At 39.1% G+C, this 24,014-nt stretch overlaps 1 protein-coding gene across 2 annotated transcripts in view; it reads left to right on the top strand.

The window, feature by feature from the left end:
* Positions 1-1,401: 1,401 nt before the first annotated feature.
* dym (dymeclin) overlaps positions 1,402-24,014 on the top strand; it is a 53,621-nt gene continuing 31,008 nt past the window's right edge. Inside the window, exons 1-13 of one of the 2 annotated variants that reach the window (XM_056403402.1) lie at positions 1,402-1,600; positions 3,279-3,485; positions 6,474-6,526; positions 6,777-6,870; positions 7,928-8,064; positions 9,127-9,193; positions 12,105-12,230; positions 13,205-13,344; positions 19,982-20,167; positions 20,278-20,456; positions 21,933-22,058; positions 22,188-22,301; positions 22,521-22,615. In XM_056403402.1, coding sequence (XP_056259377.1) covers positions 3,346-3,485; positions 6,474-6,526; positions 6,777-6,870; positions 7,928-8,064; positions 9,127-9,193; positions 12,105-12,230; positions 13,205-13,344; positions 19,982-20,167; positions 20,278-20,456; positions 21,933-22,058; positions 22,188-22,301; positions 22,521-22,615 — 1,457 coding nt within the window. In that variant the 5' untranslated portion in view covers positions 1,402-1,600; positions 3,279-3,345. Of the gene's footprint in view, positions 1,601-3,278; positions 3,486-6,473; positions 6,527-6,776; positions 6,871-7,927; positions 8,065-9,120; positions 9,194-12,104; positions 12,231-13,204; positions 13,345-19,981; positions 20,168-20,277; positions 20,457-21,932; positions 22,059-22,187; positions 22,302-22,520; positions 22,616-24,014 lie in introns of both variants that reach the window. The other variant, XM_056403401.1, reaches the window with a different exon arrangement.

Genomic DNA, 24,014 nt, shown 5'->3' with positions numbered 1-24,014 from the left:
TACTAATGTGTTACAGGTCAGTTAGAAGACAATAAGCACTTTTAGGTTGCCAAGTAATGGAAAATGCCCCTCCAGCACGATGCTTTGCCAGCCCTTCATCAAGTCTGTAGTTATGAATGCTAGTAAGTCTTCAATAAAGGGTAATGGGTTTCGCATTAGTCACCTATTATCTTAAGAAATCATCAATAAAGGCTTCAACTGCCATTTCTGCAAAGGTGACATCTCTGTTTACACCTGTATTTGTAAAATATTGAAAGGATTGATTTGGAATATGGGAGGTCTCTCTTTTAACTAATGGTTTTGGTTTATATGTCCACATGATTACTGAACATTATATCTAGAGATTAAATTATTTTTTACCAAATGATTAAAAGTCAGTGCCCAGCCTCTGTCGCTAATGTTGGAAGACTAGAGTCCTCACTAAGACCAAGAAAAAGGTTTTCAGATCTTTACACTAAAATTGGTTTATAAAGCACTGAATGACTTAGGGCCACAATACATCTCTGACCTGCTGCTATGTTATGTACTGTCCAGACGTCTTAAATCATCTGGGACATCTGCTAACTGTCAGAAAGAATTCAGTTTTTATCCACCACAGACAAACTCAAGGTCTCTGTTCTTTGGAATAGAGGTGTTAAACTTTTGTTTGCCACTGCTCTTTAGTGAATTAAACATGGGATTATTCATTCATATCTTGGACTATACCGAAGCTGTACCATTACTTTTATTCTCCTGTTTTTATCAATTTTATAAAATTTTTGATAAATATAAAATAAATATTTATGTTAATCTTTTTTATATCACCTTGTGTTTCTTTATGTCTAATGTGTATCTATTTGAATTGCCTTGTTTAAATACTGTAGAAATAAACTTACCTTGCCTGCATAAATTAATTTATCAATCTCCTTTAAATGGGTTTCAGAAGCTTCCCAAATTAATTATTGTTTTCACTTTTTTATTATCACGAATTTATACAATGTGAACATGTATTCTTGAGTGTATTCACTCCCTATGGAATCGTTTTGCTAAGTTAAAGTTAGAGTTTAATTAATAGATAAAGGAAAATATATTGACTTCCATTCTGACGAATGCATCCATCGCAACTAGTTTGCAGACTGATCATTTTAAAAATGCATATATGTTCATATTGATGATATTCAGACAGTATAAATGTATAGTTTAAATAGCAGGGTCTGTGAAAAATAAAATGAGTACATCCTGAGGGCGGTAGCAGAATATTTGTAATGACTTCTAGGAGTTTTAAGATAGAACTTCTAAGTATAGATAGAAAATTAAAGTTTAGATCTAGATCATCTAGAGTAGGCGCTTAGAATCTATTAGCCCTATTTCTATCTGCAACGTCGCGGACGTAAATACGTCATTACGCAATGGCTGGCGACGTGGAAAACATGGAGGAAAGGAGTATGTAGAGTTAACTTAACAGCCTCAAATTTCACACAATTTCAAGTATTTGCCTTGGTGAGTTACGCTCAATAAACAAACTGGACAAAGCTGCTAATTGATGTAAAAAAAACAGTCGCCTCTTAACAGTCCTGAGAGCCGAGAGAGCAACGGAAACTGCGAGAAGCATTTATGACAGGTAAGCCGAGCGGTCAGCTGATTGAAAACAAGCATTGAACGTTAGCTGCTTTTTGGACAGTGACTTATTAACCACGGGTTGTCTGGAAACGCATCTCAATCTGCCATTTACGTAGCTATTATTTCATGCTGATATCAGTCTGTGAGTATACCGCGTTGACTGTCAAAATAGCCGGGGCACAGAGTATTTCCTGCACTCGAACAGGATGAGCTAGCTAACGTCATGCAAGTTGGTTGACTGAAGCGGCAAATACAGCTAAAGACAAATGAGATAGCACACTGGCAACTTAAGTTTGGTCTGGCAAGGACTATTTGCCAAAGAAAATAAAAAAAATAACAAGAAAATAGCATGTTTTTGCATATGTCATATACAGTGTAACCCCTTCATAGCTCAGGTTTCTGCCTTTCATGTATAACCATTATCAATATTGTTATAATTATATAATACACGAGAGGCAGAAACTATCCTCCTCTGTGGTTTAACTCTACGTCTACGTGTTTCTAATGTGTTCCAGTTCACTTTAGCAAATGTTGTCTCACAGGCTACACCTGTATACCAAAGGTGTGTCATTATAAGAAAACAAAACTCAAGTCCTGGTTCCTTATGTGTCATCCTGTTGTGAGGTTGGCCTCTCTCATGAATGAATGTATTGAAATTCATGAAGACAGACTTTGTTTGCTCTCATATAATTGCTGAAACCATTCACTCAAATGGCAGTTTATTGGTTATGCCTAACTAAAACTTATGCTAGTATGTTATAGAGATGTGTTGAGACAGCTTCATGGTCAGTTTGGAGGATGTAGTTCGAGGTGCTGTTGAACTGCACTGCATAATACAGAGATATCTTTCTATCTATCTATTTTTATTTCACCTACCCATACTGATATGAGTAGGGTGGACAAAATATTTCAAAAAAAAAAAAGAACATTATACCTTCATGAAAGTAGGATTTATTGTAGAGCTATAATATTAGACTGCATTAGTTGTTGCTAGGGGTACCGAATAAACAGCCTAACTGAGTGCACATGGATAGGGAGAGATCAGGTCCAGTGGTAGCATGGCTTCTTGTATTGTAAGAAACTCAGAGGTGATGTTTACCTGTATTTAGTACCTGTATTTAAGCGAGAAGTCAAACTCAGTGTACCTGGTAAATGAAAAATCATGTAAGAAAATAATGGTTGAAGTATAGTTATCAAATTGGCTTGGGTATTTTGAGTGCATGTATTTACATTGTTTGTGAAAGCAACAACTGGCAGATGTGCTATGTGTTTGTGTGAATATCTTAATAATTAATCTGGACATCTGAAATGAAAGAAAAATAAGATTAAGTTATGTAAATTACTTCCCAGCATTCCAACATTTATTTGGTGGGGGAATGATTTATGCATTTATCAGAGAGCAGATAGTGCAGACAAACAGGAAATGAGGGAAGAGAAATGGGGGAATGACATGCAACAAATAAAGGTCCCTCCCCGACCAGACTCGAACGAAGGAGGCTGTGATTATTTCATCAGTGCCTGAAATCCCTTGGCTACCAGGGCATGTCCTACTACGTATATTTGAATTTGAGTGCAGACAGAGAAACGTAATAGCTTATTTATTAGACATACATAGTTTATCGCATAGATGTTCATTATGTGTGATGGCACCAAAAATCAAAGCCTTTCCTCTGCTCCAGGATTTGGCATATGCCTGGTGAAAAAGCAGTGAAGAGTGGTGAGTCTGGCTGAGTGGAGCCAGTCGAGATGGGAGCCAACACCAGCCAGGTCAGTGACCTGTCTGATAATCCAAGCCTCAAGGCCCTGGTGGGCACAGAGTCCATATCGGAGAATGACCCTTTCTGGAACCAGCTCATCTCCTTCACCTTCATCAGTCCCACCTGCAGGTAATCAAACACATGTGGAAAAATTAGGTTAGATATTTGTCAGATTATTTGCCAGAATGTTGCAGTACAATGCTCTCAGACTGCCCCACTATTTGCCATCCTTCTGTCTACAGCAAAGGAACTGCAGAGAGGGTCCAGCTGAAGAGCAGTTAGCAATTAGTGGGGTCACAATTGTTGCACCTCTATTTATTTCAATCAATTGATTTATTAATTTAACTATATAATTGATTAGTTGGTTGTCTAATTTTGTGGAATCCAATTTTAAATAATGATCATTAATTTTAGGAGTTTATCAAGTTTAAGTACCAAACATTTTCTGCTTGCAGTTTCACAGATGAGCAAATCTTTTTTCTGTGAAAATTTCCTTAATTGTGGTCCATAGGGGCCGTGGTGGTAAAGATATCCACTTGAGGTGTTTCTTCACTTCAATGTTGTGTAGTTGATGTGTGTAAAACAAACATCTACTCAAGAGTGATAGTATGCTATAGCCACAGACACACAACCTTTCCATTTAGAAAGTCCTGCAACATTTCCAAGCTGGATCCAACATTTATGTGTGGACACTAGACAGGATGTTCTCAGAGCTCATCTGATTAATGATCTAACAGGGTTATTGTCTTGACTGGCTGAGAATGGATCGACTAGTTAACATTTAGTTCCTTTGTCAAGAGTGTTGAGAAGGAAATGTTACATATTCATCTCAAAAGAGATTGTAAATCATTGACCTCTGTAAAGTTGTTTGCACTTACACACCAACCTTCTCATTATTCAGTTGATGTATTCATATTACATGTCTTTGACCATCAGTCCATAGAGAATTTATAGCATTTTTGAACAACTCAACAATCTAGTCGCCAATAAATTTTCTGTGAATGCCTTAATCAATAATCAACCAATTGTTTCAGCTCTAGGAGGAAGAAGTAAGGAATATACTTTATACTTTATGTATCAGTGTGGCTGATGAATAATGATAAAACCCAACTGTTAAAGAAAGGTGACAAATTAAGGAATTATTTACTTTCTAAACACTGCATGTGTTTGGCTGGACTGCAACAGCAAGGCCAGCCCTATAATCTGGAATGTCCCTGACTGACTGACTGACTGAATGAGTGATGATATTTCTATATTCGATGGATCTGCTGCTTTGCCTTTCCAGTGTCAAACAACTTTGACTCTAGATTTAGTGATTTTTCTGACTCTTTGGTGACGTTGTTTTCATGAAACAGAGAACAAAACATCTAGTGACTTTTTGAACAAACCTTGGCTCCTTCCCATCAAGGGATCATGGGAGTTGTTCTTCAGTGTTATTTGTTCAGGAGGTTTTTATCGGGTGTTGAAAAGCAGTTCCACCCTTCAAAATCATTGTTCCTCTGACACTGTTTGATCCTTTTAAAATACACTTAATACAATTTAATTGAGTAAATCTAATTGAATTAAAATAAAATAATTATTAAATTATTGTTGTTATAATAATAACAATAATTGAAATCAAATGAAAATAAAATATAAATTAAAATCTAATAATTATTCAATTATTGGTATTATTATTAATGAATTATTATTAATGTAACATTTAAATTTAACTAGGTTGCGTGAAATTAATTAAACTAAATTGAGTCAATTCAATTAAATTACATTGAATGAAATTAATTAGATTGATTCAACTTCTGAGCCACTACAACTACAGGGAAGTGGAGGAGCTCTTCCAATACAGAATCTGTTCATGTTAAATGGAAACATTAACTTTTGAATAAAGTGTCAAGGCTCATTTATGCTTCCGTTATGTTTGAAAATAGTTGCATACGTTTTAAACATTATAACCGTCACTGATCACATACACCAATGTGTCCTTTACGTTGGGATGGACGTTAAACAATACATTCACTAGAGAGTACCACTCTGAGTCAAAAATTACAGTTTCCGTCCGATCTCCGTCCAGCTATTCTGTAGTAGTTGTCTGTCCCTGTGCCTCGGCGAGGTAACATTATACTATCGACATTTTGGGAAATACACTTATTTGCTTTCATACTGAGAATTTAATGAGAAGATACCCCCTCTAATGTCTGTATGGTAGATATGTAGCTGAACCAGCAGCGGGTTAACTTAGCTTAGCATAAAGAATGGAAATGGGGGGAATGGCTTGCCTGGCTCCAAGGGCAACCAAACTTCCAATGCTTACAAGTTTATCTGACTCCAGCAAGTTATTGCTCCTGGTCAAGAAATAGTCCAGTGCATAACCCCCGTCAAACATTGTGTTACTGGCCAGAGCCAGGCAGCTGTTTCCCTGTTTTCAGTCTGTGTGTTAGGCTGAGCTAACCAGCTATTTATGAGAGTGCTATCAAGGTTCTCATGTAACTCTTGGCAAGAAAGCGAATAAGTATATTTCCCCTAATGTCAAACTATTCATTTAAGGGTCTTAATGTGACCCAGCTGGTCCTGCTAATTTTAGCTCATCGGAAGTTATAAAAAAGTTTTTAATGTTTTTATAAAAAAGTGATAATAGTAATGCCGATCGGGAGAGATTAATGTGCCTCACTATCAAAAATGAGAGGCATTCCCTGTAGCCTACTGCACTTGACAGAGCTTTCCACCTGAAAGGAAACAGATTCCACATCAAACCCTAATGAAAATGTATAGATGTTATTAGTTTGTGTTTGCCATGAATGTCTCTAACACATCTAATGCTCCAGAAAAAATATTTGAAAAAAAGTACTGTACAGTTGTGCAGTACACACTAACATGTCCCGGTACATCCCATTCTGACTTTTAGAGGCATTTGCATGACTTGTCCCTGCTGACCTGTGACACTTGCAAATAACCAGCAATTTGGGTGCCATTATTGTTTGATTAGATTGCAGTTTTGTAGCATGACAGCAGAGGGCAGATGATACAAGCAACCAGCTCCTCTGATCCATTTTTACTAGCGCAACATATTTTGGAAGTATGTTCTCCTTTTTTTACCTGTCTTTTTGTTTTTCTTGTCAACAGTGGAGACTCAAAGTTGCTGGAAGAGGCCGTCATCCCCTTGGCCAAGATCCTTAGTATGTTGCTTATATAATATGAATGTGTGTGTGTGTGTGTGTGTGTGTGTGTGTGTGTGTGTGTGTCTGTATGTGTTGTATGTTTTTGTTTTTTTTCACTGATCAATACCTTAGTTGATTTGTCCCAGTGAATGTCAGCTTTTCTGGAGTTTAAATGTAGTTGTTTTGATGTCAAACTATCAAATTATGAGGTTTCTGTAGCTCACGTAATGTGCTTGATTAGTTCTTTCCTCCTGTTTTCTTTTCCAAGTTGAAAACAATCCCAGATCGGGGAACTTTGGCGCTCTTGTGAGAATTTTCCTGGGAAGAACCAAAGAACTGAAAATCTCCACAGAATGCCAAGAGTAAGTATGGGAACCTTCAGAAGAGAATGAATTCAGATGACTGTGGGTTATGATAGACCCTGTGCATGGCAGTTAATGTTTGATCACAGGCAGGCAGGGAATCCCTATTTTTCTAAAGCAGAGAAACACTGAAGTGGTTGTAGTTTCCCATGAGAAAACTGCTGAGGTATAACCATCAACACATGTAGCATTATTCTGCTCTTGCTGCCAAACTCCATTTCCATGGATTGATCCTGTCCACGTTACCAAATACTTCTGGAGGGAACTCTTCAGTCTGTAGTGAACATCATTACAGGTTGGAGTTATTGTTCCACATCCACTCCTTTTTTCTCATGTTTCATAACAGGTTTTGTCCCAGAATCAAACCTACATTTTCTGTGTGTAACATAATGCAACATAATTGCCATGTGCAAATTTTGCAAATTGTCAATTTGTGGAAATGATTAGACTCCCCTGTGTTGGTGTTTAGTGGTTATGAAACATTACAGCTTGCTCTAGATGGTTCCAATCATTTCTTTTTTTTTTCCTCTACATTTCTTTCTCAACAACTTTGTCCTGATTTTATCTTTGTCCTATGTGAATAAACAGCAACTTGTGTATTATTATAATGGAGAAGTTCATTGTTGCTTGCTGTAGTACAATCTTCCCTGAACTAATGTGTTTTTGATTCTCATTCAAATACACTCCACTGGTTACAGTGTGATATCCTGATGGTTTACTAATTGGCATGAGAAGATTAACAATTTCCTTGCTCCCCTCAGGCCAGTTTGCTGTTTCATTAGGTAAAAATCACAAGGGCATAATTTCAGTCTCTTCTTGCCAAAGTATGAGCAACTCTTGAATATGAATATGTGTAGCAGTTTACATTTGAACCAACATATTACAAAAGAAAATACATGGTCAGCCAAGCTTTCCTTCGAAAGAAAGGGCATAAGTGAATAGCATGTAGCCAGCTCTGCTCATCTTGCAGAATGCCCCTTTTTCATAGAATTTATTTGTGTCACAGTTCCATGTTTGACCTTGAATGTGATGTTATTGTTTTTTTTCTCTTCTGCAGTCAGCTGTTTATCTGGCAGGCCCACAACGCACTGTTCATGATTCGCTGCCTGCTCAAGGTGTTCATCAGGGAGATGAGCGAAGAAGAGCTGCACCTGCAGTTCTCCTACCAGGAGAGGGCACCAGGCTCCTGTGGAGGTGAGCTCCATCACAGATTGATTTGGAAAAGGAAGGTGTGTCACAGGGAGACTGTAATGGGGCCACACATTGCATAAAGAAATCTGTTTCACGGTGAACTTCTCTTGTTTTGAACAGATGGAGAGCATGTCTGTGAAGGTGCTCAGTCATCTAGGTCATGGTATTTCTAAGGCAGTGCTCTAAGGAGTGTCTCTACACTTTGAACAAAATCCACAACATCTGCTGAGAAATCTTGTGAACGTAAAAATAAGTATTTGACTCCCATCAGACTCATAAGGTGTGAGTTATTAAAATGTACTCACAAGGGTCAAATGTGTAACACTTCTCTTCATACCTAAAGAGAGATAAGAAATTGACTTTTTAATTGAGCAAAAATACCCCTGGCTACTGACCTGGATCAGCTGTCTCAGAGAGACTCCGTTAATAAAAGTCTAAATCTGCATCCACTTACTGAACATCATTTTTTGGCCTCAAACTTTAGTCCTTTCTGCACTGAGTCCCTAAATAAAACCCTCTGCAAATGTGTGCCCTCTTGATGACCTTGACAAATGTAAATAACATAACTTTTCTTTTTTTTGGTGCTCACTTACCGAGACATTGAAAACACCATCAAAAAGAAAGTGGGGGAAAAAAATTATAAAGATTTTCAGCCTCTTCATGTTTATCGTTCTGCCATGGCTGTTTCTTTGTTTTATTCCTGTTACAAGTCTTCACTTGCACATGTGAAGTGTGACATTTTCACAAAGAAACAAAGTTGTTCGCTCATTTTGCAACATAAACATATCTTTCTGTGATTTACCTGCAAAATGACACAAAGCTTGTTACAGCTTGCTGAAAGTGGTAAGGAGAAGAAAATCCAGGGTATCTGCAAGTCTCAAAACATCTTAACAAGCACTGAGTACGGTTTCAGAAACCATGTAATCCCAGTTAGCCAGTTTCTCTTATTGCCCTTCATCTGTTCAGTGAGCATGAAATGGGGGCTGATGGGAAGGATAGAGATAAACAGGGAGCTGCCACATACATCTCATATAATAACTCCCTCACCCCCTTGTCTAGAAACAGGTAGCGAGGACCTCCTTGAGGAGCTGTTGTCCAACCTTGTTCACCTGATCGTTGAAGTGCCCCTGCTGTAAGTATCCTTCTTAGTTTTTATATATATATATATGCTGCATGAGTGTCGTGACCAAGTCTGATGCAACACTGACAAGACATTTACATGATCAGGCTGTTCACACTGTCCACACAGTGATTTAATAACATCTCAGTGCTACTTGTTCCCTTGTTTGACATTATTCTCTGAGCACAATACATAATTGAAAACATCAAGTTCGTGCAGTTTCTCAGCCCATCTTTTTTGTTTGAGTCCCTTGTTTTTACTCATGTTTGTTCATTGTTAATGCATCTAGGATGTTAGTCACTGAACAGTTAATGAAAAGCAGTTTGTGAGAAGTTTGTATGCGCTTCTCCCTTTGCGTGCTCTGCTCACTCATTCGCTCCTCGCTTCACTAACCAAGAGAATATGAAATCCATTATGGAACATGCCAGACTCTCATGCTGAAATTCTGAGCTGGCAATATGGGGAGCAACGGGCAAAATACAAAGGAAGGGATAAGACTAAAAGAAAGAAATAAAGTGTCGGTTGTGTAGCGGAAGAGAAAAGGCTTGAAGTGAAAGTTGGATTAGGAGCATTGCCAATGAGTGGGAGAAGAGGGAAGATGCAGTTCTGTCTGAAAAATTGTATCAGCCTTAACTCTCATGGGACGGTGTGCACGCTAACACAGTCTGAGTGAATATTGCAGCGTGTTTACTTATCAATGGGAGAATTATCCACTGCCTGCCACTCAGTCTGACACGGAGACAAAGACACAGTATGTACGTCTCTGTGGAGAAAACCTCCTCTGCAGTGTCAAGACAAGTTCACAGAAACATGACTGACAATTGCTATTTCCTTGACGCAGCATCTTCCACTTTTCCTCTCTTTTCCCTTGTCTTTATTGTGTCCCTCTTGATGTCCTCCTCTCTTAGTCTACCAATCTCTTCTACTTTCTCGCGTTTCCTCCCTGCTTCTCTTCTGTTGTCTCCGGACATCAAACCCTGGCTCTTGTGTAAATGCATTCAGCATTCCAACATTATTCATTGTTCCAAGCTTCAAGACTCTCCCTGTTTTTCTTCCCTCCACCACTTTGTGGCTGTCGGCCCATTTCCTCTGTACGTGCTCCTGGTTTGGATGGGAATCTTACCATTCTTTTAGTATAGATTACCCAAATCCCTAACAGGCCTCTGCACCTTTTGCGATTTAATTTTACAAGAAACATAGATGTCAGTAGTTTTTTATACTTTTTTTTCCCAGGGCATGTTGATACTCAAATCACAGTTGGTCCATATTTTTTTTCCACACATACTGTGAGAAACTGTTTCTCTAATGAATTAAAAACATTGTTTATATTATGCAAGGATAAATGAAATACCATAGATTTGCATAAGTCTAGCCAATATAATGTAAGCCTATTTTCAAGACTTTGCTACTGTATGAGGGTTTTTTTTAAAGCCTTGACATGCAGCTCTTATTAACTGGTTAAATTTAAGTTACGGTCTAGTTCAGATTAATAGAAGACATTTACTTTCCATGTCAACATATGTCTATGTTTTTAGCTGTATCTTTGTCACAGGTAATTATTCTGCTGATACAGAAAAGGGCTGAAACAATTTGTCAATTCACTGATTAGTCAAATGAAAAATGAATCACCATTTCTAATAATTTATGAATTGACTTGATTCACCTGCTCACTCGCCATCCTCTCAAGTGGGAGTAATTTCAGGTTATCGTCAGCTTCTGTTATAGCAAACACAATATTTTTGAACAGTTTTTGGATCAACCTGGGCTTCGGGAAATTGTGAAAGGCATTTTTCACTTTTATCTGACATTTTATCAACTAAATTATTAATCAAAGATAATCAGCAGATTAAGCAACATTGACACTATTCATTGATGCCATTGATGTTTAATTTATGTTCATCTGTATAGTAAATCGCCATTCTTCAGTAAGACATAATTGGCACTCTGTGTTTAAAGGCGAAAGGAAATTGTTCTTGACCCACGCTTTCAGTCACCTCAGTGAAAGCTGTGTGCGTACGTGTTTATGTGTCAGGAAGCAGGTAACAGTTAAAGTCCCCCTCCCCCACTCGAAAATATGTTTTTCTCATCGTTACTTCACTCGGATGTTTGACGTTCACTGTTAGTACAGAGTTTGATATTAGAAGTTCAAGTTGTTTTCACAGTCATATTCTGACCTTTATGATATATGTGTATGATACATACTTAAGAGCATGATTTTCTGACATCATAACTATTTTGGAAACTCATTGTAGTCCAGTATGTAACTTATATAAGTGCGATGATTCCTCCAGGTCATAAACACTGAGAATAGATTTTTCAGTGAAGTGGAAGACATCTTGTGTCCAGCTGTTAAAACTTTTTAAATGAAAATATTTGAATAATTATATATTCTGTACTTGCTCATGGAAGGAAGAGGAGCAGATGTGATTTGAAGAATTCATAATGAGATTTTTCTGAACAAAAAGAAAGAAAAGAGTAGTAGTAGAAGCATTTTTCCAAGCAGACCTTTTTTAAAAATACATCTGAAGGAGATCTTTAAATTAAACAAACATGCATCACTGGAATGATGTATATATTTTATTTGGGGGGGGGGGGGGGTGCATCTGAGGTGCCCACTGGAATGATATTCTTACGTAGCACTGGCACTTTCCACTTGGTAATCACATTATCTTAGTATCCCTTTTATAATATGATGTCAGTGTACACAACATTAAAGGTGAGATATAGCGGTGATAACACAGCTACATATAATCTGCTTGTCAAAATGTAATAAAGTCATAAAGAGGTGATATTCTGATATTAGACCGTAGGCATTTTTATCCATGATTATCCCCTGATAGCATAGATAACTTTGAAATAGTGATATAAGAGATGATTCATTCATTCATTCAGTAACTCTACTTGAATCTATCTGTCCCTGCAGTGACATCACCTACAGCATCCTGTTTGAAGCAGTGACCACGCTGCTGGTATTCTTCTCCTATCAGCTCTTCCATAAAGACATCCTTCGAGATGGAATAATCTACCAGCACATCATGAAGGGGAGATGGTAAGAAAACACAAGTGCATAGTCCACTGAGGACCACCACTGAAATAATATAATGCACCAAATGGTAACAGTAACTATTGAAACTACATGACTCGCTTAGTCCTACAACCCATCTTAACTCTAACCTTAACCCAAAAACCAAGTTTGTATAAAGATGGAAGTATAAGAAAGTTACTCTCCCATGCCCTAGTACCTGTGTTGTCCATTGTCTGTGGATGCAGGCCCGGATAATTTTAGATGGTCTGTGCTTCCAGACAATATCATCATGTTCCAAACAATGTCTTCATGTTTCATTCAATTGATACTAAAAGGAGAAAAAGAATCAAGTCTAGCCAACCAAGACATTTGTCTCCACTGTGACCTTGTAGTGTGTGATTCTGGGCGAGTCTGGCTTTTAAATGATAACAATAACTTAAAACTCCAGAATGCAAAAGTAAAATGCGGTGATAAGATAACTTACTGAATGCTAATAAAAGGAGAAGCAAAGTGTCGCTAAACTTCTGATGCTGACCTGTACTTTGAGCCAGTTTGAACCCAATTTACCTTTACTGTTATCTTGAATATGAATAAATGGAGATAAATGCTGTACCACTGAATGCATTTTGAAGTGTAGTAGTGCAGTTTAAAGAGGTGGGCAGACGGTGGAAGTAATTTTCTTGTAGGGCTCTCAGATCATAAGAGCCAAATGAGAGCACTTTGGATTAATTGCCACTGAGCTGAAGAAAGGCTTCCAAGTAGCTGATGTTGGCAAAACAGATTAGAAGTCTATCTAAAATGATTTTACCATTTGGTCTGTCAAGTAAGCAAAAAGCTGTATGTGAGTCCAAAAACAGTGATGTTTGATGTTGTTCACAACCAATTACACCTTAGAGTGGATTTTGGACTAAGGATCTTTTTGATAACAGTGTATTGAAACTTGTTTGGAGTTGGCGTTTTTTAAAATTCCATCCCTGCCTTTCCTTTTGCCTCTCCAGTTTGTGTTTAACCAGTCGACTGGTGAAGACCCTGCTCTATAACTTCATCAGGCAGGAGAAGTGTCCACCTCCAGCAACCCACATCTTTGAGCCGAAAGCAGAGGGGGGCCTGCTTTATGGTCTGGCATCAGGGGTGGCAAGTACGAGTACACAAATCCTCACACAAATTAAACACAATGAAACAACAACAATGACGCAAATTGAAAATACAGTTGTTGTTTTTTTTACAATCTCAATAATGATGATAATAATAATTTCGGCAATCATTTGTTTCAATTCTGAACATTTTACTCACTGACTTCATTGCTGAGCTCTTGGGATGCAAGTAGACAGATCCCCAGTTTTCCACGTTGAAGTATCTAACAATAACTACTCCTACCTTTTACGTTTTGTTGGGTTGTGTACTTGCATTAAAAATGTATGTTTCTAGCTATTTTCAAACTTATAAAAATCTGTAATTTTAATGAAGGTAACTGGTTGTCTGTCAACTGCATCAGTTCCCCTTTGTTCATGTGTCAGTATTGTGAGTGTCTGCCAGAAGGGTTGAAATGTAAAATGTGTTTTTATTCAGCTATAAGCTGCATTTTTAGGATACATGTTTTAGATCTTGGTTGTTTTTAACTATATATTTTTATCGCATGAATGATTTTAGTCTGGATCTTAAGTTATCAAAGAACCAAGTTGAGCAAACGTTAGTGGCAGCTTGGCTCACTGACTTTTCACATGTAGGCAGCACGTCAGGGTTATTACCGATTTTGAACACTTGTTCCGTTTGTTTTGGAGAGAAGGAGAACTGTTGATAATTCGGCTCCCGCTAAAAACTTCTTAACAATTGATACTGAAGGAATACTAGCTGGGAGAAGCTGATTGCAGTGATGGCAATGGTGGTGAAGACAACAACTTACCAAACCATCAAATTACATATTGTGCTTTTAAGCTGTCGTGTAAAAAAGTTTCTCATAAATAATAGGATTGAGATCAAATTACAAAAATAAGAGCCAGGCTGTAAAAAAAGAATTGAGAGTGTGAGTTATTTTCCTTTTTCCTTGGAACCAAAGAGTGAGAAATATGTTTAAACTGAGAAATGAAAGTGCGAGCCTGCTGACAGCCAATGGCAGCGTAGATGAAAGTGATGAGTCAAGAAAGAACACAGTGTATGTGTATTAGACTGGCACTATGCTCTGTGTGTGTGTGTGTGTGAGAGTGTGTGAGTGTGTTGAATGCATGTTTGTTTGAGTGTGAGAATAGGGCTGGGTTTCCCCTGCAGATAAATGCTCTTTGTCGGTTGTTGGTGGCAGATTCCTATCAGTGAGCCATCAGCATTCAACCCAGCCTGTCTGTCTGTGGTCAGTGATCGGCCCGATGAGTTATGGTGCCCTGTCCTGTTCTGTAATCCCCTAGAGCCTGTCTGTCTGCAGCCGCCTCCCTTATACACACACACGCAGACCAACAAAGACACAAGCTCTCTTATACTCAGAGCTCAGAAACAACACTTGTTTTCTTTCTCTGTCTCGTGCACTCATTTGTGCACGGCCATTTGGGATTGACAGAGTACACAAACAAGTACATTTCATGGGTATGCACGGGTGTTGTTTTGTAGTAACGGTAAATATGAGTTGAATTTCTTGAGCTTTGCAGCATGAACAAATATTAAGGTAGTTAAAGGGGAATTCCACCAGTTTTTCACATAAAGGTCAGTTTACCTGTCATGGTTAATACTACTCAGCCTGTAGAAACAATTGTTAAATGTCCTTGGTGGCGAAAGAGCAGCTTTGTCAAGTCTGAAAAATAATCCTCCTGATTTCATCAGGGTTATCTCAGCAGAGAGCCTTGCAGAAAAGCCAGTGTTACAAACTGGGCATTTAGCCGTCTCTAAAAGTCTTAAAAAAAAGGAGCCTGATGCATACCAGGGAATAAAGGTCAGAATATCTCAACCAACTTCAGCTTTAATTTTGAGCAGCCTATCTCTTGTGAGTCTCCCAACAAAATCACTGGAATACCACTTTAAAGGAACATGTTTTAGCTCATTTACAACAAATCACTCCCAAATTATTATGCATCCATTGGTTTCCATCCATTTTCTCTTTAGTATGAAAATTAGTTCTGTGATACATGAAGTCTGCCTTAACTGTTTTAAATTATTTTCAGGCTGTACAGAAATGGATGAAACCAATGGGTTCCCAGAGCTGTAGGAAAAATACACCATAAAATCTAAAGTGTTCTTCCGTTGAGAAATCAACAGCAAAAATGTACAATTTGTAGATCTGGAAACTAAACTTGTAAACTAACTCTATGAAGTCTTTAAATCACACACAGTGCTCCGAATAGACAGGGTACTACTTTACATTCCTTCATTTTCGTTGAGAAATACCCGGTTCTCATGTTAGTAGCATTTAAAATCACTCATGTCTACACATTCACATTCACAGACGGGCTGGATTTTCCCCGGAACCAAACACCGGTTGTTGGCAAAGCAAAGCAGTGCTTGATTTCTGTCGCCATTTTAATGTCTGGGGAGATAGGATGTCTCTTCCTGTCTTGTTTTTACACACTCTGCTATCTGAGTCTGAGTGAGCATCTGCAGGGGGATTATCACCCAGACTGGCAACTCAGAACTTTGGACTTTGGACTCCTCTCCTCTCCTCTCCTCTCCTCTCCTCTCCTCTCCCCTTCCCACAAAATTGCCTCTAATGAAAATGTTTAACTCTCATGCACACAGTAATAGTTGAGCAGGCCTTCCTCTTACAGACACACATTTCCCATTCGCATAGGGAACTTCTATAACTTGGATATTAGTGGCGGCGGTTTGATTTTTGGGAAACGTTTTTATCATGATTATAATAGTTGTTACAAAATCATTCTAAGTCTGGAATGTTCTCATATGTTGTATATGTTTATGTTAGAAGGGTTTTGGATTGGGTTTGGATAAAAGCGCTTTGAGAATATATATTTAGATTTTTGTGAGATTATCAGAAGAGTGTTTATTTATTGTCTGTACAGCATGTTTCCCCATGTGCATTTTTGGATAATCATCACGAGTTTGGACTGTGTGTGTGTGTGTGTGTGTGTGTGTGTGTGTGTGTGTGTGTGTGTGTGTGTGTGTGTGTGTGTGTGTGTGTGTGTGTGTGTGTGCGTGCGTGCGTGCGCGCGTGCGTGTGCGCGTGCGCGCGTGCGTATCTGCGTGCTTGGCTAAGGCATTGGCCTGAAGCCCTGATGTCATATTTCATTCTGTTATGCAAGTAAATAAGTAAGTAGCACATTCTGTCTGTCTCTGTTCACTAGGCGTCCACATCTCTGTCTGAACTGAAGCGTATATTCTCAGCTGGAATCATTTCCCACCTCAGCTCCCTTCTCTATTGTGTCCACAAGCCTCTGAGGTCCTGACATGTTAAAGTGAATGTTAGAGGTGGCACAGCTGAAATGGAAAAGCAAATGTTTAAACTAGTACACAGAGATTTAATCTCTTTCGCAGGGCATTGCTGACAGTCCTGGTCTGTCTGGATTTTGTACCGACATTCACGTCCCCAGAGGATGAATCTTACTTTGTGATCCCCTGACATTCCCATCAGCCTCCATTGTCCCGGGCTACTTAGCAAATCTATGCTAATACTAAAGTTAGATGGTGAACATGGTAAGCATTACTTGGTTAGCATTAGCATGTTAGCATTGTTATTGCGAGCATTTAGCTCAAAGCACTGTCTTTCCAGAGTCACAGAGGTGTTAGCATTGCTGTGGACTTTTTATCTTGTTTTTTTTTTTTACCCTTGATGGACTTTTTTCCAAGGTGTGATGTTTAAAATTAACCAGTAAAGAAAGGCAGTCTCTGCTTCTGTTAGTAGAGAATTATGCTATATTAATGATTTTATGTGTTCTGGATGTCATTTTGAAGTAGGCCCAGTTAAACTTAGCCTATACTTAACATTTTAGTGACGTATAGTATAATCACAAAGGAATCAATCTTCGTGTTACAGAGTTTTTCTGTTTTCTGATAGTCATTGAATGTCTTGCTACATTTAGCAGCTGCATGGAGCGAATTACATTCCTCAAATATTGAGGGACACCACGTTAATTCAGACTGAAATGAAGAACTACTGCAGCATTGTTTAAGGAAAGTTGAGCAATAATATTCCCGCAATCAGCAGTCTACTAACAGCGACGTATTTAAGTACATCACTAGAGCTTATGTGTGTTTGATAATACCCATGATGTGAATTCATATTTGCTGAGGGGTCAGGGTCTTGTGAAGTACATGTCAAGGGGCAGATGTGGATTTAGAAGAGCCAGATTTTCAGCCTGTGTTATATTTTGGTTTGAATATAGAAATTGACTTAGTGCCAGCAGTAATGTCTGTGATGGTGGTGGTCATTATGTAAGACCAATGTAATTTGGACAACACAGCCTTCTATCCGAAAGCCAAGGCTTAGTTAGTCGTCAAAAGCTCATGTTCTGTTGCAGAAACTCTTAATTTGGGCTGTTTTTGTACCTGTTTGATCGATTTTCATAAACATCTGTTTGTGTGTGTATATATTTTAAGAAGACCTGTAGAGATTCGTAGGTCATGAAGTGTTTTCAGAGAAGAAAAGATCATCATCACAGGCTGCTGTTGTGGATACAGACTCGTACTCAAGTAAAGACTTTGTGGCTGCAGTTGTGTTGCTTGTCTCACAGTAGGATGCTTTCACTGCCCCCGAGTCCTGAAACCCAGATTCTGATTTCAGCGTGCCAGCCACTGTGTCCGTGTGTGACCTTCTCTTTTCCTCACTTTCCCCTTCCCTTTCCTCCTCTTCATGTCCTCCTCCTCTTTTTCCACTCGGCGGCCGGCCAGGGCCGGAGCAGCCTAAGCAGTGTAGCATTATTGGGTTTATGTGGTGGGCAGGCAGACAGGCAGAGGGAACTGAGCCAGACGGATAACAAACAGCACCCACTAAGGTAAAACAGAGCTCTGTGAATGTGTGTGTGAGAGAGTCTGTGAGAGAGAGAGTGTGTGCGTGTGTGTGTGTGCGTGTATACACGAGAGTGCAGGAAATGTGGCTGCCAGACCGGGCCCTCTGACACTGTTGGGCTAGTCACTGTGGTGCCAGTGATGAGATGTACAGGGCTCCGTCACAACTTGGCCCTCTCTCTCTCTCTAGATCTTGTTTTCTCTCACACTCACGTCTCTTTCTGGCCAATTGGAGGAAAGAAGAGTATCATGTTTGGAGCAAGAGAGACAGACTGACCAGTGCACATGATGTCATTTCTCTCTTGGGGTTTTCTTTTTATTGTCAAGGCAATTTGTTAATGTCCTTTCATTCAAATATAAACAAATTCTTTCTTGTCTTTACAGGAATTGTGTACACATTTATACTGACGTTCAGCGTTGGAGTAACTTTTTACTAGTCATCAGTGAATTTAGAGGCGATCCAACATATAAATCATGAATGTTACTAAGATTTTAAACAGTCACAAGTTGATTAAAAGAAGCTCTAGGGCAGAGAACGGAGAAAAAGTACATGAAAAGCCTTTATTTTGTCATACATAATTGTTTTAAAAGTTTAACCACTCTTAATCTCACAGGATCTTCATCAGTCACAGGCTGTTCCTTTGTTCTGTCTCCTTCCTTTCCCATCGCTAAAGGGAGAAGACGATGGGATGTGACCTCCCATTTTCTCCTTGAGTTAATTTTCCTATAGAGTAGGAGGTCTTTGTACATGAAGCATGTCACCCCTCTAATGTTTTAAACTAATGTGTCCTTGTTCACTTGACTAAAATCTTTTCTGGTTCAGTAACCACATAAACAGATGATGCTAGTGCGTCGTAGTTGGGTGGATCAGTATGACTTTTATGACATTACTCTTACATGAAGGAGGGAACGTGTAAATGCAGCCAGAGAATTGTTCTGCTCCTCCAACTTTTGCCACTAGATGGCAGCAAATCTACTTGGCTACTTCTCAAATTCAGTGGCTGGATCAGTGAGGACCTACAACACACTCACACTGCCTCCCACTAGAGCTTGTGTCCATGTATTCTGTGTGGCTAGACGTGGAGGAGCCAGAGGCTGTCATCTGTGTACCTTGGTGTTCGTGCTTCTCGTGCTTCTCATGACGCCTGAGAGCACCAGCACTTCAGTTACTCCGCAGGAAATTCAGCTCTCTCTCCCTCTCATCCCCCAACAAGAAAAACGAAGTCCGCTCCAGTTGGCCAGTAGTTCCAGTTTCTCTTTGTTCTCTGGCGCCGTCTATGTTGTTTCAAATTTCAGGTGCTGCAAACCATCATGCACGATTCCATTGTGCATTTTGGCCCTGATTACATCAGTCTGACTGCACATTCTGTTTTGCATTCATTTCCCTATGAAGCGTAAATCAGTTTTAAGATTGAGGCGCTGCGAGATGTGAGAATACCTTTTAGTGCTTTCTATAAAAAGGTTGACATACAGAACCTCTCTGCTCTTCACTACTGGATTTAGCACACTACTGCAACTACACACTACTGGATTTTCCAAAGATTGCCCCTTTGTTGTACTGAAATGGAGAGCTGCAGGTGAAATCTCAGACCAGTCTTGAAACTATCTTTGCTGAAGTGTAACCTAGGGAACACCGGGAGAGGTGTGTTAGAGGACGATTATTTTCCTCTAGCGAACTAAAAAAATTTAATACAAATATAAATACAAAAGCTTAATATAACCAATTTATTGCTAGAAAAATGACCAAAATGAAAAATGATGCAAAGGAACAAAAGTGTAGTTGAGTGTATATTTTTATCTGTGTGGGTTGACCTGTCTGTCTTTCCGATCTCCAGGTGGGCTGTGGAGTGTCTTCACATTGGGTGGAGCTGGCAGCAAAGCCGGGATAGACCAGGAACACAACCCTTTACCTTTGTCTAATCAGAGCCTTCTGTTACTGCTGGTCCTCGCCAATCTGACAGATGGACCCGGCTGGCCCAACCCCTACCGCCAAGCTATTACTTGTTTCAGAAACACACAAGGTAGATACATTTACGGTAGACAGTTTTTCATATACTGTCTATGACATGTACCTGAGGTTAATAAAGAAATGTAATAACAATCCTAATGATATTTACCTCTGTCCATGCAGACACTTCGTCGCTGCCCGTTGAGCAACCTCACACTTTCCAGATCAATTTCAACAGTCTATACACAGCGTTGTGCGAGCAGCAGCGCTCTGACCAGGCCACACTACTACTGTACACATTGCTTCACCAGAATGCCAACATGAGGACATACATGCTCTCCAGAACTGACATGGACAATCTGGTGAGTAGGATGGGACTGAAGACACTTTAATGTTGTTACTTTACAGAAAGTTGTACACAGATCCATGCACATTCATTATTCCTATCTAAATCTGACTTTTTTGGGTCATTTTTTAACAAGATGGATTCAAACAAGTCTTTTAAAAATGTGTCAGAGTGTGCTCCTTAACAAAGCACATTATGCAGTTCTTCCTTACACACATGGATATGGCCAAGAAATCGTTTCATCTAGGGCCAGTGCTATGGCTCAGTAAATAGCGAGGATGTATGCAGAGGCAGCTGGTGCTATTCTGTCCATGTGGGACTGTGCCAGTTATTCCTTACAGCCGAATGAATGTACTGAGGTATTTAGTGAATGAAAATCAATCTGCAGCTCAGCATGTCAGATGGTATCACATACAGTATGAAATTGGTGGACAGTCACAAATGAGGCTCCTTCACACAGTGCAACCAAAAATAATTTGGTATTATTGGATAGGAAGAGGAAGTAGGAGTTAAAATAGAGTATACAGTGGGGTCCAGAAGTATGAGACCACTTTCCCATTCACTGGTATTTGTTAAGCCTTTGTAACCGGTTTAAAAAGAGATGTGAGGTCACAGCATCTAAACTAATTGCAACAGAAAACCACACATCCATGATAATAGCCCAACATGTGCAGACAATGACCTTAATTTACAGTCACATTTTGAAACTGCAGGTCTATTACATTTCTTTACTTTTGATATCAGCATGACCTTTCTGTGTTACTCTGTAGTTATGGCTGCTATGATAAAATGCCATCATTAGCACATCTAGCTTGAGCCTATTATATCTGTGTGTGTGTGTGTGTGTGTGTGTGTGTGTGTGTGTGTGTGTGTGTGTGTGTGTGTGTGTGTGTGTGTGTGTGTGTGTGTGTGTGTGTGTGTGTGTTTAGGGGCTACTAATGAGTCTAGTCACTTTCTCTGCTGAACAATAAAGCACTGCTGCACAACAGCATAATGAGCTAACACTCACTATGCAAGCTACTAACTGCTTTAACTCTGACAGTATGAATCTTTTTGCACTCTTTAGTTAGCCGATCACTTTTTTCTCTCTTTTCTGCTCATTTCTATCTCTATAGTTTAGCAACCATCTAGGATTGAATCCATGACTTTCAAAAGAAGTAAATAATGTAAATCTTGTCTTCTCAACTAACAGTACTGCATTTCCGTCTCTTTTACTAGGTGCTATGTTAGCACCACTTAACATAGTAATGATAATAATTAGATTTTATACATTTTAATAAATGTTTTGATACATTTTTGACTGTGTTTACCTTATGATATGTAGAACAGGTTTTTAGCTCTTCAGTGGCATCAGGTGCAAAAGTGATGTTTACATTTTACATCCAATGTCCTATTTTATTTATTTATATATATAAAAAACAGGTTTAGTGAATGTAATTTCTGAGACATATGCTCAACCCTTCGTCCTACTCTCTCCTCCTCTTCCTCTCAGGTGTTGCCCATCCTTGAGATCCTTTACCATGTAGAGGATAGAAATTCTCATCACGTCTACATGGCCCTCATTATTCTCCTCATTCTCACAGAGGACGATGCCTTCAATCGCTCCATCCATGAGGTGGTGGGTAGACTAAACACACACAGGAATTACCACTGAAACCATCCACTACCTGCACTTGCTGGGATAATCGTACATTTTTTCCTCATTCCCGTTTGTGACTCATTTCTGTGTCTCTCCCTCTTGTTTCAGGTATTGAAGAACATCTCATGGTACACAGAGAGGTCATTGACAGAGATCTCACTTGGCAGTCTGCTCATCCTGGTGGTCATCCGCACCATCCAGTTTAACATGACCCGTACAAGGGTAAGATGAACACATTCACACACACTCTCACACTTGCAAACATAACGTGCAATGAGAAATCCATCAGCTGCAACCGCATGTACCGGTGCAAATAGCAATGTATTACATCAAGGAGTAACATTCACCAACAGCATTTGTCATGATGGAACTGTAAAGATTGAAATAAACACAAAGTAATTTGCAATTTAACAGTAACTTTGTTGTGTGCACCCTCCTCAGGATAAATACCTCCATACCAACTGTCTCGCTGCGCTTGCCAACATGTCAGCCCAGTTTCGATGTCTGCACCAGTACGCTGCCCAGCGCATTATTAGGTGAGAATAGAACAAAGGATGATAAATTAACTGGTTGCCCCTCCTCTTCTATCCATTCATTTTCTATACAGCCTATTCCAGTTCCCATCTTTATTTATTATTTTGGAGAATATTAGAATTAGCTTAAAATAAAAGGCAAGGTGTCAAATACTGGGGTTTGGCATTAAAATGTGTTATATTTAGTGGTTTTAATTAGCATTTGGATCTTGATTTTTATATTTTTGACAACCTCTTATATGGACGATTTATCATGATATCAATAAATATTGTGATATAATAAATTGAGAAACTGTTAATTGATAACATAACCAGAAACTAATGTCTGTTTTTGGTTAATCCAGTGAATGAAATGCCTGACAAATGAAAATACTTCAATACATTAATGCAAAACATGTATAAAAGTCCAATATTACCACAAAACAGTCCCTGCATTGATTTTCAACATTTCCTGCAATGATTCACTCATAGATATAAAGGGAATAGCCACCACCTTTTGAATGGCATGGCAAAACCTCTGACAGCAGAGGAATTGGCTCTCAGTATATATTGTCTACCAGCTCTTAACTGTGCTGAATATGCTTCTTTTCTGGCTGACAGTTTAAATAAAAGAAAACGAGTGTGCATTCAAGAGAGAGAACCTGGATGCTCAACCTCAAAAATCTATATCAGTTAAAGCAGAAAAAGGTACCACAGCATCAAAGCAGTCAGAGTTTCATGTTTCAGCCAGAGGCTCTTCCTCAGAGCATGAATGTGAATAAAGTCTGCCCAAACCACAGGAAATGTGATGACGATCTGACATTTTTGAAGTTTCATACACTGAAACCAACAGCATCGGTACTGTGTATCACACTTAGCTGGTGTCTGTTCAAACTTAATTGCAGCTTCGTGTAAGCTGTGGCCCTCAGAACAATTATCTGCACCAGATTTTAATAAAAGCATCTGTGTGAGACAGAGAAGCCAGTGGAGACACAGAAATTGCCAAAAAACAAGGAATGGAAAGTCTTAATTCACACACAAACATGCTCATTCATTTTAATGATTCTTGTTGAATCAGCAGAAAATATTTATCACTATAGTAACGTGACAGTGGCTGCAGCAGAAGAAATGACTAAGAAATGAAATATTGAGAGGGTGCAGTGCCTGTGTTGGAAAAAAAACATTATGTAACATGAGAGAATTGAGGGAAACAGTTTGGCCTACAGGGAGACGGAAGACTTGAGAGGACAGGGTCCAAACCACACACACACACGTGCACACACACAGACATATCAAGTCATTCATGCCTGTTTGTTAACTCCAGGCACACAGGAAGGAATGTTTCCTTCCCCAAAGACATGCACACATTCACGTGCACTCCGGGATCCTCTTATCTCACCGCCTGTGTCCCTCTCCATATCTG

This window comes from Seriola aureovittata, chromosome 18 (assembly GCF_021018895.1).
Source record: "Seriola aureovittata isolate HTS-2021-v1 ecotype China chromosome 18, ASM2101889v1, whole genome shotgun sequence".
NCBI lineage: Eukaryota > Metazoa > Chordata > Actinopteri > Carangiformes > Carangidae > Seriola > Seriola aureovittata.
This window is presented reverse-complemented; position numbering and strand designations above follow the sequence as displayed.